Source organism: Paramisgurnus dabryanus, chromosome 14 (genome assembly GCF_030506205.2).
Source record: "Paramisgurnus dabryanus chromosome 14, PD_genome_1.1, whole genome shotgun sequence".
In the NCBI taxonomy this organism is placed as follows: domain Eukaryota; kingdom Metazoa; phylum Chordata; class Actinopteri; order Cypriniformes; family Cobitidae; genus Paramisgurnus; species Paramisgurnus dabryanus.
Genome location: NC_133350.1, coordinates 24,856,697 through 24,875,480, shown reverse-complemented (window position 1 = coordinate 24,875,480; position 18,784 = coordinate 24,856,697). Strand labels below are relative to the sequence as shown.

Here is an 18,784-nt window from a genome sequence, read left to right as displayed (position 1 = left end):
TTTCAGTCGGTCACTACGACGTCACGTCGTGACCGACGAATTGGGAATCCCTACCAAAACGCCACTAGGGGCTGACCTCTTCCAGTGTCTGCGTAAAGCCCTCCGGTTCCACTTAAGGATAAGGAGAATTAGGTTTTAAGGCAGAAGGCCGGGCACTAGATGTTCCTTTAACCCCACAGTAGTGCCAGCGACTGGGAAGCGCCCTATCTGAGCGGTATAGGGACGCTGCGGAAGCCACCGCCCCGTTAAGGGCTATTGGTGGGCGAAAGTCAACCGTAGTTGAGGTATAATGACAGCCGTGGCTGTGTAAGCAAAGCAGTGCTCTGCTAAGGGAAACGTGGGCTAGTAGGATTAACCCCACGGAAAAATACTCACAATGGAACCCGGTGGGACACAATGTGGAGCCCGAGCCAACACGTAGGTTCGCGAGGATGCAGCTAGTGAAGGCTGACAGCCAATGCTCCGCAACAAAGGCTGCCAAGGCAGCGGAGGAAGAACAATTCAAACCATTACGCATTTTTGTTCTGAAGGCCTTCCATACTGACACAATTTATGAATCATCAGTTGGAGGCTGCAAGCCGACCTGTGAGACTGTTCTCCGTGCTCCCCCTGGTGAGGAAAGAACACGAGAGGATACAGGCTCAATACGAACACTGTAAAATCTAATGAACGTATTAGGTGTCGCCCAACCAGCAGCTCTACAGATGTCTGTTAGCGAGGAACCACGAGCTAGAGCCCAAGATGAGGCAACGCTCCGTGTGGAGTGCGCTCTCAAATTAAAGGGGCAAGGAATACCCTGAAGATTATAAGCCAGGGCGATAGTATCAACTATCCAATGAGACATCCTCTGCTTAGTGACAGCTTTCCCTTTCTGCTGGCCACCATAACAAACAAAGAGCTGGTCTGAGGTCCTGAGGCTTTGCGTGCGATCCACGTAGAGGCGCAGTGCGCGTACGGGGCACAACAAAGCCATGGTTGGGTCTGCGTCCTCCGGGGGCAGCGCTTGCAAGCTCACCACCTGGTCTCTGAAAGGAGTGGTGGGAACTTTGGGCACGTAGCCTGGTCTGGGCCTCAATGTTACACTCGAGGCAGCAGGACCAAACTGAAGGCACGAGTCGTCAACAGAGAATGCATGTAAATCCCCTACTCTCTTCACTGAGGCCAATGCTAGCAGGGTCAGAGCTTTCATTGATAAAAGCTTCAGACTCGCAGACTGCAAAGGCTCGAACGGGGGGGCCTGAAGGGCTTTCAGCACCATGGACAGGTCCCAGGGAGGAATAGAAGGAGGGCGCGAGGGGTTTAGCCTGCGAGCGCCTCTTAGAAATCTAACAACCAAATCATGCTGGCCAACTGTTCTGCCGTTAATAAGTGAGTGATGAGCAGAAATAGCGGCGATATCAACTTTAATGGTGGAGGGTGACAGCCTACCGTCTAACCTATGTTGAAGATATAAAAGCACGGTGTTAATAGGGCATTCTCTGGGGTCCTCGCGTTGCGAAGAGCACCAGGTGACGAAAAGGTTCCATTTAAACGCGTAAGCCCGTCTCGTAGACGGAGCTCGTGCCGCGTTGATTGTGTTAGATACCGTTTGTGGTAAATCACCTAAACCTTGCGCGCGCTCAACGACCACACATGGAGATCCCACAGGTCGGGGCGCGGGTGCCATAATGTGCCCCCTCCTTGAGAAAGAAGGTCCTTCCTCAGGGGAATCCGCCAGGGAGGGGCTGTCGCGAGGAGCATTAGCTCTGGAAACCAATTCTTGCTCGTCCAATATGGGGCGATCAGTAAAAGGCTCTCCTCGTCCTGCCTGACCTTGCACAGTGTCTGTGCGATTAAGCTCACTGGGGGGAATGCGTATTTGCGCATCCCCCGAGGCCAGCTGTGTGCCAATGCGTCCACGCCGAGGCTGCCCTCGGTTAGTGAATAAAACAGGCGACAGTGGGTATCGTCCGGCGACGCAAACAGATCTATCTGCGCACGACCGAACTTCTTCCAAATTAGCTGGACCGTCTGGGGGTGGAGTCGCCATTCGCCGGGGCGCGCAGCTCGAGAAAGCGCGTCCGCTGCTGTATTGAGCGAGCCCGGAATGTGAATGGCACGAAGGGACCTCAGATGCTTCTGACTCCAAAGGAGGAGGTGACGAGCGAGATGCGACAGGTGACGGGAGCGCAAACCGCCTTGACGGTTGATATACGCAACGGTCGCAGTGTTGTCGGTGCGTACTAGTACATCCTTCCCTCGCAGCTCCGTAGCGAAGCGTACGAGTCCCAGATATACTGCCCACAACTCTCGGCAATTGATATGCCAGTGCAACTGGGGTGCTGTCCACACCCCTGAAGCTGTAAGCTCGTCGTACGTGGCACCCCAGCCCGTGTCGGACGCATCTGTGTGTACAACAGCATGCTGAGCGATCTGTCTCATGGACACACCGGACCTGAGAAACGCGGGGTCCGACCACGGGGGGAATGTTAGGCGACACGCAGGTGTAATGGTTACACGATGGATGCCGGCGCGCCACGCTCTCCTCGGGACTCGATCGTGAAGCCAACGCTGAAGCGGTCTCATATGGAGCAGTCCGAGCGGTGTCACGGCCGCTGCTGCAGCCATATGCCCCAGGAGCTTCTGAAATTGTTTCAGCGGGACCGCATTCTTCCCTCGGAATGAACCGAGGCAAGTCAGAATTGACTGGACGCGCTCTTCTGTCAAACGCGCCGATAAATCGATCGAGTCCAGTTCCATCCCGAGAAAAGAGATCCTCTGCGTGGGGCAGAGTTTGCTCTTTTCCCAGTTGACCCGAAGACCCAAACGGGCGAGATGCCGAAGCGTTAAATCTCTGTGCTCGCACAGCGTCCGTCGAGAATGCGCTATTATAAGCCAATCGTCGAGGTAAGCCAATATGCGAACGCCGCTCTCTCTGAGGGGTTTTAACGCCGCCTCGACTACTTTTGTGAACACACGGGGAGAGAGGGATAGCCCGAACGGTAAAACTTTGTACTGGTATGCCCGTCCCTCGAACGCAAACCGGAGAAACGGTCTGTGACGAGGGATTATGGACACATGAAAGTACGCGTCTTTCAGGTCTATTGCCGCAAACCAATCTTGGGGGCGAATTGAATTGAATATTTGCTTCGGTGTTATCATCCTGAAGGACCTCTTCTGCAGAGATTTGTTCAGAACGCGCAAATCCAAGATCGGTCGCAACCCACCGCCTTTTTTGGGTACTATAAAATACGGGCTGTAGAAGCCCGATCTCATCTCGGTTGGAGGGACCGGCTCGATCGCGTCCTTCGCCAACAGGACTTCGACCTCTGCACGCAGTACATGTGCATCGGACGCTTTCACCGTGGTGAAACGAATGCCCGAGAATTTGGGTGTGTGCCGGATGAATTGAATTTCGTAACCGAGGCGAACAGTGCGTAAAACCCAACGAGACGGGCTGGGAAGCTGAAGCCACGCCCCCAGGGACCGTACGAGGGGAATTAACGGCACTGTCGGGGTACCCGCGGTGGGGCGGCTGAGCGGGACAGGTGGTACTGCCGGTACGTCTGCTGGGACAGCATAAGTATCTACAGTATGTGTGTGTGTGACACTGACCTGAGCCCGCTGAGGGTGACGGTCGTCTGGTCTCCTCAGCGGAGAGCACAGACTCCGAGGAGGGTGCTGGTGGTCCCGTCTCCTCAGCGGAGAGCTGGAACTCCTCAGAACACCCGCTGGCGATAGAGGAGAGGGAGGAAGAGCATATGAATGCCCGCTCACATCTCTCTCGATCCTCTGAAGACCTGGAGAAGGAATAGGAATGCACTCTTTTTGTGGTTTTGTGGGTGCCGGCTGAGAAGCCGGCGGAACAGAAACAAAAGGAAACCAAAGATTCTCCACCCGGCCCTCTACCGGTGGAGGGAGCGATGCCATCACCGTCTCCCGTAGAGTGATCCCATCCCAATCCAGGTCGCCCGTCTCAGGGCCGCTTCGTCTTCCGTTTACCACGGGAAGCGGGTGGGGCGGGCGGGGCGGGCTGTCGACGGCTGTTCCCCCTCCGTGGCCTGGAAGATGTTCTAGTGGGGGGGGCGGAGGCAGCCGCCGCAGGGCGCCCTCGGCGAGGAGCAGACGGGCCTGCCGGCGCTGGAGGGCGAGATGCAGGTCGCTTGCGCCGGGGCATGATCTGTGCGATCGCCTCTGTCTGCTTCTGGGCGGCGGAGAACTGCTGGGCAAAAGACTCCACCGACTCACCGAAGAGGCCAGCCTGTGACACTGGAGCGTCCAAAAACTTGTTCTTGTCCGCTTCCGACATGTCAGCCAGACATAGCCATAAGTGGCGTTCCTGGACCACCATCGTGGACATGGCACGACCAATCGCCTGCGCTGTCACCTTCGTAGCGCGAAGAGCCAGGTCAGTGGCAGCCCGGAGCTCCGAAAGGACAGGCGAGTCGTGTCCTCCCTCGTGCAGATCCCTCAAGGCTTTGGCTTGGTGAACCTGCAGCAACGCCATTGCGTGCAGGGCTGAGGCCGCCTCTCCACATGCCTGGTGGGCAGCGCCCGTTAAACCGGAGGACTGTCTGCAGGCACGAGAGGGGAGGGTTGGGCGGTCCTTCCAAGAGGGAGCGTGGGCCGGACACAGTTGCATCGCGACCGCACGCTCCACGGGAGGGATCCCCGTGTAACCCTTAGCGGCTCCGCTGGTGAGGGAGGTGAGGGGGGAGGGCTGAAACGGCCGTAATCTCATGGAAAACGGCGACTTCCAGGTTCTAGTCAGCTCCTCGTGCACCTCGGGGAAGAAAGGCACCGGTGGAGAGGGTTGTGAAACCCGGGCAGCTCCAAAGAACCAATCATCCAGGCGGGACGGTTCGGGCTGAGGGGGGGAACCCACTCTAACCCTACGGTCTCCGCCGCTCGAGCGAGCACGGCCACCATCTCTGGATCGAACTCCGGCGTCCCAACCCGACCAGAGGGAGGAAGGGCGTCGGGGTCCACGTCAGGGGGAGGAGGCCCACCCTCGGATGCTGCGGCGTCGGTGGACCCGGAGGGCGGCACGATGGATTCTAGAGACATCGTAGAACACGACGCTGAAGTCTCCATCGGCACATCAACCGGCTGTGGATGAGGAGGCTGAGAGCCTGAGGACGAATCCCCCGCTCGGCTCAGCACAGTGATGCGCAGGTCGTCTTTTGAGAGCTTCACAGCCGCACCGTGGCGGCGTTCAGCACTCGCATGACGAGGGTTGCGTTTTTCCCGGAGGAAAGACAACCGTCTGCGCAAATCCACAAGGGACATGTTCTCGCAGTGAGAACACTTACCCCCAGCGAACGCTGCCTCTGCGTGCTCGATGCCCAAACACGAAAGACAACGCTCGTGACCGTCCTTCGGACCCATGTATTTGCCGCACCCAAGATCGCACGGACGAAAAGCCATCCTGAAAAGGACGCTGATGTCCGGATATACGAGAGAGTGGCTGCCTTTAACAAGGCACAAAGCTCTCTCGTATCACTCTTTTAGGGAAATTCACTCAGATGCTTAGTTGATGAGCGCACAGGAAGGCAACGCACACACAAAACTCAAAACAAAATAAAGATGTAGAGTCGTGGAATTAAGCGAAGCGTCCGCTGTGGTACTGCTAGTCCAACCAACTTCAGCAATCGAATCCCACCAGAGTAGAGTAGCTTCTCAGTAGCAGATACTGCCGGCTTTCGAAGCGATAAAAAGCTAATTTCCTCATTTGCACCTGCTGCTTATATACGCACCTGGCGGGGCGGCGCCAGCATTATGCAAATATCTCAATGCCAAGTTCATTGGCGTTTTAGTAGTATTCGAAGCAGATTGGTCTCTCTAAGCGAGTTCCCAATTCGTCGGTCACGACGTGACGTCGTAGTGACCGACTGAAAGGGAACCATATAGTGCTATGTAGAACCATATGTGGTGCTATATGGCCCCTATATGGTTCTACACTGGTGCTTCACTGGTGCTTCACTGGTGCTTCACTGGTTCTTCACTGGTTCTTCACCGGTGCTATATTGCACTAAAATGGTTCTTCTATCGTTACGATCCAAAGCAATTGTTTTGGTGCTATATAGCACCGTTTGTTTTTTTAGAGTGTATTGATGTAAAGGGCCCAGAGTAATGTACAACCAGTGGCCCAGAATTCATAGCTACAGCTTTGCATAATTGCTTTCTATGTGCTCTACTAGATTTTATGTAGATTTATTGAATGTGTTGTACTCAACAGTGCGGTATTATCCAAATATATGACCATATGTTAATACTTATTACTTTGTCTGTTTATTAAGTAAGTACTTTCATAACAGACCATGGTTATCTGTTGAGATTAAACTTCTGTATTCTGTTGTGTTGTCCTCTCTTCAATGCATTAGTTGGTAAAGCTATGCAGCGGCATGATCGAAGCGGGCCGCGCTTATGCCCACGCTAACAAGCTTTTTGTCAACGGGATACGAGACCTGTCGCACCACTGCAAGAAAGAGGAGATGATCTCGGTAGGTTTCCCAGACAGGATCCAAAAATTCACATGTGTGACTACTACCAGTCTTAAGTCGCACGGGGGTATTTGTAGCAATAGTCAACAATACATTGTATGGGTCAAAATGATAATCTTTTATGGTAAAAATCATTAGGATATCAAAGGATAAGTCCATTTTCTTAAAAAAAACTTTCAGATAATTTACTCACCACCATCATCCAAAATGTTGATGTCTTTCTTTGTTCAGTCAAGAAAACATTATGTTTTTTTAGGAAAACATTCCTGGATATTTTTCATTTTAATGGACTTTAATGGACCCCAACACTTAACAGTTTTAATGCAGTTTACAGTTGCAGTTTTAAAGGACTCTTTTAAGTTCAGACAGCGTAATAAATATATGTCTTCATTAGTTGCTTATATGTAATGCCCTTACTGTAGACTTTGTGTTGCATCCAAAATTACCAAAACGTTCAAAAAATTTGACTTTATTTTTTGTACAAAACCAGAAATCAGATAGTATCTGGTTAGCTGTTCCTAGGTGGTCTCAAAGCCTGATCAAACTGTTTGTTGGCTTGTTTTGGAGCTGGTCAGGCTGGGAGACCAGCTTAAACCAGCTAAGACCTGCAAACCATCTTAAGTTTGTTTAATCAATCATGCATTTTAAAAATCTGCATTTAATTCATTTAATGGGTCATAGCCACACGAACAGCTCTTTATGTCTACTTTTATTTCAGGAATGTCTTGAGAAGTGTGGAGAGAGCCTTCAGGAAATAGTCAACTATCACATGGTAAGACCGATCTCCCCCAGCTGCCACTGCATGCTCGCATATCTCCAATAAAAAAAACACACGCTTCCCAGTCAAAGCTCTTAGGGATTCATCATATGCTGCCATAATCTGGCAGGGCCGTGGTTTTCTCATGGGTGTTTTTTAGTATGAAAGCATATTACGTGTGCTGTGGGGCGAAACTCGACCTTGAGAATGTGAATCCCTTTACATGGGGTGTTTCGCATCACATGTGGTTGATTTTTTCCACATGCCACCCAAAAGACATCTGCAGAGTCATGAAAGGCCTGGTCTCCATCAGGTCCATGCACATGTTAGCATTAGTTATACTTTGCTATTCAGCAAGAATATCAACAGGAAACGCTAGGTGTGCCGTGAACGGTTGAGGTCATGTTTCACACGATTCGACTTACCTCTCGCATGTGTGTGCTGACCCAGTAAGCTATGATTCTGAAAAGGTTTGCACATTGGTTTATGGTTTACCCAAAAACGCGTATGAGGTTCTTCTGCAGAACACAAAAGATATTTTGGCTGTTCAAAGATGCGTTTTGGTCGATCGGATCACAAGTGGATGAGACATTCCCATTCACACCTGGTCTCTTTTGTCCACTTTCGACCGCTTCTGTCCTGATTACTTCTAGGGGATGGTTTATGGGCGCGTCCTTAAAACACAAGCGAGAGAAATGACGGGTTTAAGTCCGCTGCTTTTTTTTGGTAAACATGCTGCACAACGTTTTGTACATGTATATTTCAAAAGCAGTTGAATGTAGCGTTGTCATACTTGGTACAGCATCTTTACATGTAACCATATTCTTGCCAGTGTAATGATATAATCCACATTTGACCAAAATTGAGTTTAAATGGACATACGTGCATATTTTAAAGTAACGGTGGTCCATACGCGTTCTTCCGATCATTAATTAGAATGGCCAAGTCGCGTTTCATATTGAGAGATGAATACGCTCAGTTTATTAAATAGCCTACGTCTTAGTTTATTAAATACGCTTAGTTTATTTAATATTAATTATACATGTATTAAATGTGTCTTGCAAACTATGAAGGGACAATGAATCAATACACTGACATGGTAATGCTACAGATACTTTGTTTGCACAGTCCTACCGTAATTTTGTCACTCCTAGACATTCGTCTGGCGTCGGGGGGAAACGTTTAACTCGATGAAGGAAAGTCATTGTCTCACAGGCTATGTTTATTCGGCTATCCAGTGCTGAGCTTCGATGAAACTTCACGAGACCAGCGAGATGCTTCAACAGGGCGGGAGATACGCGGCGTGATTGACAGCTTTGACACCAAATGGATATACGTGAAAATCAGATGACATGATTTCACAACTTTTCATTAGCCATTTAGATACTTGAAGCATACTGTATATGAAAATGAACCTGGACATGTAATCCGTCGAAAAATCTCAAAATCGGCAAAATGGACATACGTGGTTTTCATCGGACAGCGACGATATGTAAGAGCTTTCTCTGATATTTCAGAGCGATTGATGATAAAAGCTTGCACATCTTTCACACACTTGCAAAAGAACCAAAAATGAAAGAGCCGGAGAGCAGCCAACAATGTGGGTTCGAATTAGAAGTCAGGACCGGTCTAGGCGGTCTTTTGTGGTTGCTTGAACACTTTTGACCACATGAGCCACAAAAGCAATGCGTTTTCGACTACCTCTGATTGTGGTCGAAATTGGGCTAGCTCAAAGTGTTTAACACACCCTGTATTTAGAGTCGTCCCCTTGTAATCCAATCGACAAAAACACATCTTAATACCTGGTGTAAACCAACCCAGTCTCACCCCATGTCGTCAATATTTGACGACACTTGACCATTCGTCATATGTTGACGTGAAGGGTATACCTTTCGCGTCATTTTTTGACGAACTGGGGACTTCAATACTATTACGTCCGTTGCATTCTCTTTCCTATTTTCTTACCATTTTCGCGTCGGTTTAGGGTTAGATTTACATAATGACATCCCTACCCAAACCTAACTCTAACCCCAACGCCAGGTGACAACTGTTTCATTTCGCGTACCTAACTCTAACCCCAACGCCAGGTGACAACTGTTTAATTTTGCGTACACTGTTTAATTTTGCGTAATCTAACCCTAAACCGACCCGCAAATGGTAAGAAAATAGGAAAGAGAATGCAACGGACGTAATAGTATTGAAGTCCCCAGTTCGTCAAAAAATGACGCGAAAGGTATACCCTTCACGTCAACATATGACGAATGGTCAAGTGTCGTCAAATATTGACAACATGGGGTGAGACTGTGTTACGTAAACAGGGCCTTGGTAGCCAATCAATTATCACCCCCATTGACCTCCATTGTACTGTATGGACACAAAACCACTGCAATATTACTGATATCTTCTTTTATGTTCCAAAGAAGAGTCATAAAAGTTGTAAACGACCTGAGGTGAACTGTCTCTTTAAAATGAAACCTTTGGGCCCTGTGGACTTTTTGACTATTTACTCCCACTGTTTTAATAGTTAAAAATGTAAAAAAAAAAAACATAACAAGCGATGAATATACATGTTTATATATATGTGGTTTATTTCCAACTAAATACCGAAAATCTGTTAACTTTATTACAAATCAACCCCTGGAATTTGAATTCGCCAGTTAAAGTCTGAGTAAAGTCAACTCAGAGATTGTTTCTAATCACATTATAAATGTTAGAAATGTATTGCTGAAACTTGTTACAAAGACTGTGAACTAAGAATTACTGAATTGTGGAGTTACACCATAAAAAGTTTTCACACATTTTTGAGTTCAGGGTTATTTGGGCGAAGCTAAAACGGTGGCCACCGAGCAAGGCCCCACCCCTAACACAATTCAGGTTGTGGCAATATTTGAAAGACGAGAGAGATGATAGCTTGCCAGCGAGTGGCCGTAGTATTCGAATTTGACTTTTCGGGCTCTATCTTACACCCGGCGCAATGCGCGACGCAAGTGTCTTTTGCTAGTTTCCACCCTGCGCAATTATAATTTTCACGTTTAGCGCCACGTTGTTTAAATATCAAATGCTTTTTCGCCCCCTTTTGCGCCCATGGGCGTTCTGGTCTGAAAACGAGGTGTGTTCAGGGCATTGTTGGCGCGTTGCTATTTTGAGGCAACTAAAATAGACTACGCCATTGACCAACAAAAACCTGGTCTAAAGTCTAAAGTCAATGGCGCAATAGTGTTTTTTGTAATTTAAAGAGCGCATTAGTAATATGCGCCTAAACGGGACGACAACGCGGGTTTGCTTATCACATACATGAATGGCAGCAGCACAAAAACGCTTTTAAATATGAAAGATTAAAGAATTGAATGTAAAAGATTATTATTGAGTCTCTTGGACATAAATGAGGACCGATTATGAGAAGTTAGAAGGCACAAAGAGCTGCTTCACCTGCAGTCTGGTAAGTAAATAAATGCTTTGCTTTAAACAAATGCATCTATTTTTAAACGTTTTTAAATGCTATCTTACGGATTTATTGTACATGATGACACTGTACCTGTGGATATGGTAAGATGAGAAACATTTTAAATAATGCTTTGTAAAAAATCCCGGCCATATGGCGCTGTTCTAGTGCTGAAACGCTTCGGCTCTCTGCGCGTTTGTAAATCCTTTATCTTTTGTTTGTATTTTTAGAATACAAACCTTTTCTTGCATATTTGCTAATCATTTTATGCGATTACATTGATTATGTAAGATATCAATACATTTAGGACAGCAATTCAAAGCCTGATATTTGTACTTCTATGACTAAGAAAAAGAAAAAGGCTTTTAAAGGTTTTAATAATAAAAAATTCAATAAAAATGAAAACAACACTTTTTTAACATTATTCTTAAACTGGTGGCCTTCTTCCTTCGCTTAGTTCTTCAGTTTACAAGGTCCGTTATCTAAATAGGGATTACGCACAGCGACAGCGCAACTGGCTTTTAAAGGGGATGAGAGCTGAGTCTCTCATTGGTTTACTGCACGTTACGCCCAAAACACACCCATTACTCATTAGGAAAATATGTACAACCCTTTTCGACCCTGCGCTCGGCGCACAAACCATTTTTCCCGTTGTTAAAATAGCAAAAGTGGCATCGGACACGCCCATTTAGACCGTGCGCCGTGCGCTTTAGACGATGCGCTAAGATCGTTAAAATAGGGCCCTTCATGTTTGAGTGCTATAATTGGCTCACCACCCCAGTGCTTTTATCAACCTAGAATATGTGAAGAAGATCAACCCAGTAACTTAGTTTTGGATAACCATTCTCTGCAAGCATGTGAAAAATATGTCATTGAAATTAGGCTCCCCTTGTGATGTCAGAGGGGGATAATAACACCCCTTAATCTGCACTATCCAACCACGGCACAGCCTTTTACTGCATAGTTCATCTCATTTGCATTTTAAAGGACACACAAAACGGCACATTTTTGCTCACACCTACAAAGTGGCCATTTTAACATGCTATAATAAATGATCTATATAATATTTTGAGCTAAAACTTCACATATGTACTCTGGAGACACCCAAGATTTGTTTTACATCTTAAAAAAGTCTTGTGAAATGTCTCCTTTAAGAAGAATCCTGACAGTTTTTCCAAGATTTTGATTACTTATCTGTTTTGTAATCATTCAAATTTGGCTGGTTGGTTAATATCACATTTTTATGTGGTGTCACAAACCGAGAACACACAGACTTTAAAGAAACACCCATATTTTCATGTACTCTGCAACAGAGTACGTCATAACCCAGGGTTATAGTCACCTTCTGAATGCATGTAGACTTGGGTGTTGTCCTGTTCTAGAGGACTTGTAATTGAAAACAGAGAAAGTGAGAATGAAAGAGAGGCGAAACAAAGTGACAGTAAAGGAGTCAAGCCTTACATGCCTGTTATTTCCACAGCCACCTTCACTTTTAAAGACAGAGGAAATACCAGGGCTGTGGTATTGAAGACCTGTGGCTTTTTAATTGTCTGATTATAGATGACCGATCTCTTCCTGCTTGTAAGGGTAGCAGCGGTTTAACAGGATGCTTCTCTGTTTTAATGGTTAATTATAGTACGCTTACACAGTTTTTTGTAAGACAAATGTGTGGTAAACACGACATTCCTGACTTTTATTGAAAAGAAAAAACGGATCTGGGTCAAACCTTACAATATAACTTGTAAACATAATTTGGTGAAACATTTGGGGTGTGTATTAACAGTTGGCATTACATTGCATATTTTTGTTATGAAGCCACCAAAAAATATATTGTGAAAGAAAATCATAGTGAGTCACTGCATTTTTGCGACAGGTGGATTCTGTTGGGACTTGTCTTATTTGTTATGCCATGCTTGTATTGTTTTATTTGGCACAGGGGAGTTGGACTTATGGAGATCCTTTAGGTTAATAGCAGCCGGAGCAGGTGTCTCTCTGCCTCTGTGCAGAAAAAAACATCACTTTAATTCACTCCTCTTGTCCTCGTGATTTTTAGTGGGTCAAACCAGTTAACCTGCTCCGCTATAAATCTGTGGCCTGGGCGTTTTACTGTGAATGTAATCCCTGTACCTCATAAATCCAGGATGGCCATCGCTGCCAAGTCCCTTGCTGCTGTGAATCACTGCCTGTGTGTCATTGAGAATTGTAACAGTGCCTGCCAGGTGTTAAACTTGATGCAATTCCCAATTTATTCAGATTTTGCAAATCAGATCTGTGATTTAACTGTGCCAACATTAATTTGAAATGACAGAAAAAAATAGTATTTGAGCAACAATACCAGTTTTACACCGAGAACAGAGATTGAAGTTGTTAGGATTTAGGAAGAGAAGAATGGAAAACAGAAAACGTAAAAATGCAAGCTGGATATGAACTTCGTGTCGCCCACAAAGTTACCATAGCTCAATATAAGCATTTTAAACCACTAGGCCGTGGCTCCGATATACAGTATCATATAGTACCAGTTAGGGATGCACGAGAGAGAAATCTGGTGTGCGATAACTTTTACGATTATACGGCTGACACTATGCATTGCAATACGATAATGCTTTTTTTTGTAGAATCAGTTTAAAATATTAATATATGTTTGAAAACCAATAGTAATATAACATTACAAACACACGTTTCAACAATTGCGTGAAGTGGCCATGTTTTCCGTGCGGTTTTAAACACAAAGGGCTCTATCTTACACCCAGCACAATGCGCGACACAAGTGTCTTTTGCTAGTTTCCACCCTGTGCAATCATCATTTTCACGTTTATCGCCACGTTGTTTAAATAGCAAACGCATTTGCGCCCCCTTTTGCGCCCATGGGCGTTCTTGTTTGAAAACAAGGTGTGTTTAGGCGCATTGTTGGTGCGTTGCTATTTTGAGACAACTAAAATAGACTACGCCATTGACCAACAAAAACCTGCTCTAAAGTCTATGGCGCAATATGTTTTTTATTATTTAAAGAGTGCATTAGTAATATGCGCCTATAAACTGGACGACAACACGGGTTTGCTTATCACATACATGAATGCGCTGCAGCACAAAACCGCTTTTATATATGAAAGATTAAAGGATTGAATGTAAAAGGTTTGGACATAAATGAGGACTAATTATCAGATGTTAGAAGGTGTAAAGAGCTGCTTCACCTGTAGCCTGGTAAGTAAATAAATGCTTTGCTTTAAACAAAAAATACTCATGGCGCTGTCCAAGTGCTGAAAAGAGCGGAGAGCCGTTTGTAAGTTTTTTATCTCCTGTTTGTTACAAATAAAGTATTTTTAGAGTACAAACCTTTTCTTACATACTTGTCAATTATTTTTTGATGATATTGGATATCCATACATTTACAGCAATTAAAAGCCTGCTTTTTTACTTCCATGACTACAAAAAAAGGTTTTAAAGGTTTTAATAAAAAAATAACAATTTCAATACAAGTGAATTATTTAATCTTAATCTGGGGATCTTCTTCCTCCGCTTAGTTTTTCAGTTTACAAAGTCCGTCATCTAAAAAGGGATTAGACATAGCGCCAGCGCAACTGGCTTTTAAAAGGGATGAGAGCTGAGAATCTCATTGGTTTATTGCACGTTACGCCCAAAATACTCCCATTACTCATTAAAAAAATAGGACCAACCCTTTTCCACCATGCGCTCGGCGCACAAACCATTTTTCCCGTCGTTAAATTAGCAAAAGTGGATTCGGACACGCCCATTTAGACGTTGCACTGTGCGCTTTAGACAATGCGCTTAGATTGTTAAAATAGGGCCCAAAATGTGAGATGCCCCTCAGGCACATCTGCGATATTTCACTATTTGCAATATATTGAGTAACCCTGTTAAGGATTCCTTCAGGGTGAAGTAAAATTCCTTAGTGCACCTGTTTCTAGTGTGCCTGCAATCGTTAGTAAGATATAAATGTACAGTAATTGAATTAACAGTGTGCACGTTTTAAGATCAGGGTGTCCATCATTTACAGCTTATTGAGTCGTTGGGTTAGGAACAGGGAGTCATTAATTTAACAAACACGCCAACGTGAAACCATTCTAGTTCCCCTCAGAGTGTAATTACTGATCTGTTTGGCACATTTGTTCCCTGTTTGACAGGGAACAGAGGAACTAAAAGACCACAGAAAGAGAAATAATGAGAGAAGGTGATGCAGTTTCCACAGATAGATTGTAGAGGTGAGAAATATGCTTCAGGGTTGTTGTGAAACCTGCAGAGACTGGCTGGAGTGTACCACAGCAATTACAAAGTATTCAAAATAATCAGATTGAACTGTAGCATTAATTGATGTGATGGACTGATGTTGAGAACACAGACAATCCGATTTGCTTGTTCATTGAGACAGAGCTGTGCACTTACATAACATTGCAGTCTGATCACTCGTATATTATTTATCATCTTAGTAATGCGCTAAAAGCTTTACAACATTTGTCCAATCATAATGATTGGGGCAATTCAGAGATTAATTATGGTCCAGGATCACAATTGAGGAGCTCAGATGCAAAAGCCGCTAAACAGCACCTCTGTCAAAAATGAGATAATAATATACCGAACGCTCTTGGCACGCATTATACGTTCATCAAATACTTTCGCTCTAAATCCGCTTAATCCCGGCCTCAGTCCATTCAGAAATACTGATTTGTTGGCAAAATCCATTGTTGGTCCGACAAAAAAAGTTAATTTACAAGAACACATTTAGGGCCCTATTTTAACGATCTGAAACGCAAGTGCGAAGCGCAACGCGCAAGTGAGTTTGTGGGCGGATCTTGGGCGCTGTTGCTATTTTCCCGGCGTGAGAAATAACTCTTGCGCCGGGCGCAAATCAATAAGGGTTTGGTCTAAAATAGGTTCATTATTCATAGGTGTGGTTTGGGCGTAACGTCAAATAAACCAATCAGAACGCTATCCAACATTCCCTTTAAACGCAAGGGCGCAAGTTCCATGGCGGGTTGCTATTATTATGACGGGTTTACCAGGCGCACGCCAGGAGCGGTTCACAGCCATGAGACCGACGTCCTTGTACGGGGGAATCCCAAGCTTGCCAGCATAAATCGGGCACGCCGTGTAACGGGAGGTGGATCTGCCTCAGGACTTGACGCCAGCAGAGGACATCGCTGCGTCCACCCTCACCGCTGAAAGGGTTTGGGGGCTTTGAAATCGGACCCAAGAAACGCAAGCAAGGTCCAACCCCAAAGTACTCTTACAAATCAAGTTCATATACATTAAGGTTTCTTATGAAAACATTTTAATTATTATTTACATAAAATAAACGTAATACAGCCACACAACAAAGTTATGAAAATATTTTAATCGTTATTTGCATGAGAATAATTAAAAACTATCACCACAATGCTCACCACTATGATTCCCCTTATCTCGTGTATTAATATTTTTAAGTGTAACAATTTATGATTTGCAAAAATAACTGTTGCATCTGTGTAGATTAGATAAGCAAAGTGTATGCGCGTTGTGCACGCTATACATTATGGTCAAGCATGCGCCCTTAAAATAGCATAATGAACAACGCGCCACTGACTTTAAACTTTTTTTTTCTGGTCAGTGGCGCAATTGTTTTTTGAAACTGCAAAATAGCATCAGGGATGGTTTGTGCCGGAACACGCCTCTTTTTTTGCGCTGAACCACCCAGGGAGCGCAAGTTCATTCCCCAGTTTGCCGACGTGCTTCTGTGACGGGAAAAACCCGCTGTGCGCCGGGGCAAAATACAAATGATACATGCGTCACGGACAAAGTCAATTGCGCTGGGTGCAAGATAGAGCCCTTAGTGTCATTGTTTAATAAACTCGGATTTACAAGTCATTGTAACAGACTATTATTTATCTTGACTAGAGATGAGTTGTTATATATGTAAAATAAGTCAACTTTATTTTATAAGTTGTAGCAACTCATCTCTTGTCAAGATAAATAATAGGAAGTTGAAATACAGTGGCGGCCGGTCACTTCTCTTCCAAGGGGCGCAAATTAAAAATATGCGCATGACATTAATTTAAAGGAGACATATCATGAAAATCTGACTTTTTCATGTTTAAGTGCTATAAATGGGTCTCCAGTGCTTGTATCGACGTAGAAAGCATGAAAAAGATCAACCCAGTAACTCAGTTTTGGTAAACCATTCTCTGCAAGCATGTGAAAAATAGGTCATTGAAATTTGGCTCCCCTTGTGATGTCAGAAAGGGATAATACCACCTCTTAATCTGCACTATCTAACCACAGCACTACCATTTAGTGCAGAGATCAGCTCATTTGCATTTTAAAGGACACACCCAAAAACGGCACATTTTTGCTCACACCTACAAAGTGACAATTTTAACATGCTATAATAAATTATCTAGATAATATTTTGAGCTAAAACTTCACATACGTACACCAAAGACTTATTTTAAAGTTTAAAAAGTCTTGTGAAATGTCCCCTTTAACCCTAAACTCTGATTATGCATGAGATTAAGAGAGTATCTGGCAAACGTGAGGGTCTCATGTCATTTTGACATGACACGTGATGCACATAGGTTATCATGATGCACCGAACACATATTTTGACATGACAAGCCATACACATTAGGATCTAAAGGAAGTTACCGGCCGCACTGTTAAAATGAATGTAAATCTGAGTCGATTAAACAAAAAATTAAGGGCAGCAAAGCTTTTTTTACAGTGTTGTATTTCAAAAATCTTGAACTTGCTTTCGTTGCATTACATAACATGCCAATATCCTGAAAAAAGCTAATATTCTTTATCGCTTCAAGATTTTAATTTCTCTTTCACCACAACAAGGGGCCGCGTCTGGAAAGCAGTTGACTTGATTTTCACTTGAAAGCAACACGCATCACTTTGACCGCTCTTTTCATGCAAGACGTTTTTCGAATTAAACTCATTCGAGTATACAGTTCGTCAATGGCCCAGCCGTTTGGCAGCGGGGCTCTGTAAAGTGGTCTCGCATGTGCGTCCTTTTAACACAGGAAGTCCAAAGCTGAGCAGGCAGTTCGGAGTCGCGTGCAGCTTGCAGCCAAGAGCTGTTCATGCCTGCAGATTTGTATCACTTCAAAAGATGGTCACCGTCTTGGATGTGTTGTTTTTAAAGACTAAACATTTCATGAGAAATTTGAACTGATTTAAAGGAAGCCCTATGTAGACTATTACGTATTGTAATTATTTGACTGTTTAACAGAACAAGCAAACCCATCTTCATTCTCTCGTCATCCTGTCCAATCTCTTTTCTCTTTGTTTCACCGCTGAAGATCTGTTTGGCCTGTACGCTTGTGATGCCTCACTGCCTCATGAGCTCTTTGTAGCGCCTGGCGCTACATGAAAGGTCCGTGCTTTCTGAAGAGAGCTAGCACACATGTACGGCCGGGCTGCAGGCCACAATTAAACCTTCTCACGCGCTCTCACTCACCCAAACAAAACAAGCTTATTCAAATCGTTTCCTTTTTTCTCTCTCCGTCCACAGCTGCTCATGTTCTCATGACTCTTCTTGCTAAAGTTTTTTTCTTCCTAGAACCCGAGGTGACACCATAGCTGTGTCCGAAATGTAATGTATGTAGAAATGCACCGATTTGGCCGATTCTGATTTCCGATTTTTCTGTAGGTGTGACCTGTTGATACCGGTGACAGCATATAGGCTAAATTCAAAGCCACTTTGCTTTAATAAAAAACTTTATTTTCATAATAAAAGAAATGATTAAACATTGCACTTTCACCTAGACTTCATTAAATCAAATGATCTTATTTAATTTTAACAGATCTCAAAATGAAGTGTCTCAGACTCGGTCAGGCTCACTAACATTATGTTAGATAACCAAATATCAGTTGAAGAGCTGTGCTGTGGTTAGAATATAGACTGTAAAAAATGTGGACGTATTGTCAGCAAAGCTTTGAACCGGGGTGAATAAAGCACTGAAAACAACATAAGTTTCACTTTATGTGGAGCGACTGTTTATGCGGCATCTTCTTCCCGAAGCGCCGTTTGTAATTCTTCCTCCGTCTGTGTGTGTGCGAGTGTTTAAGTAGACTCAAAAGTGCATACACGGAGAGACGCGTTTCAGA

General features: G+C 44.8%; 1 protein-coding gene across 4 annotated transcripts in view; it reads left to right on the top strand.

Moving 5' to 3' along the window:
• The window catches only part of acap3b (ArfGAP with coiled-coil, ankyrin repeat and PH domains 3b), an 87,768-nt gene that overhangs the window by 37,893 nt on the left and 31,091 nt on the right, over positions 1 to 18,784 (top strand). For all 4 annotated transcript variants that reach the window (XM_065241737.2, XM_065241736.2, XM_065241738.2 and 1 more), the window contains exons 3-4: positions 6,363 to 6,482; positions 7,201 to 7,254. In XM_065241737.2, the coding sequence (XP_065097809.1) occupies positions 6,363 to 6,482; positions 7,201 to 7,254 (174 nt within the window). The remainder of the gene's footprint in view (positions 1 to 6,362; positions 6,483 to 7,200; positions 7,255 to 18,784) is intronic.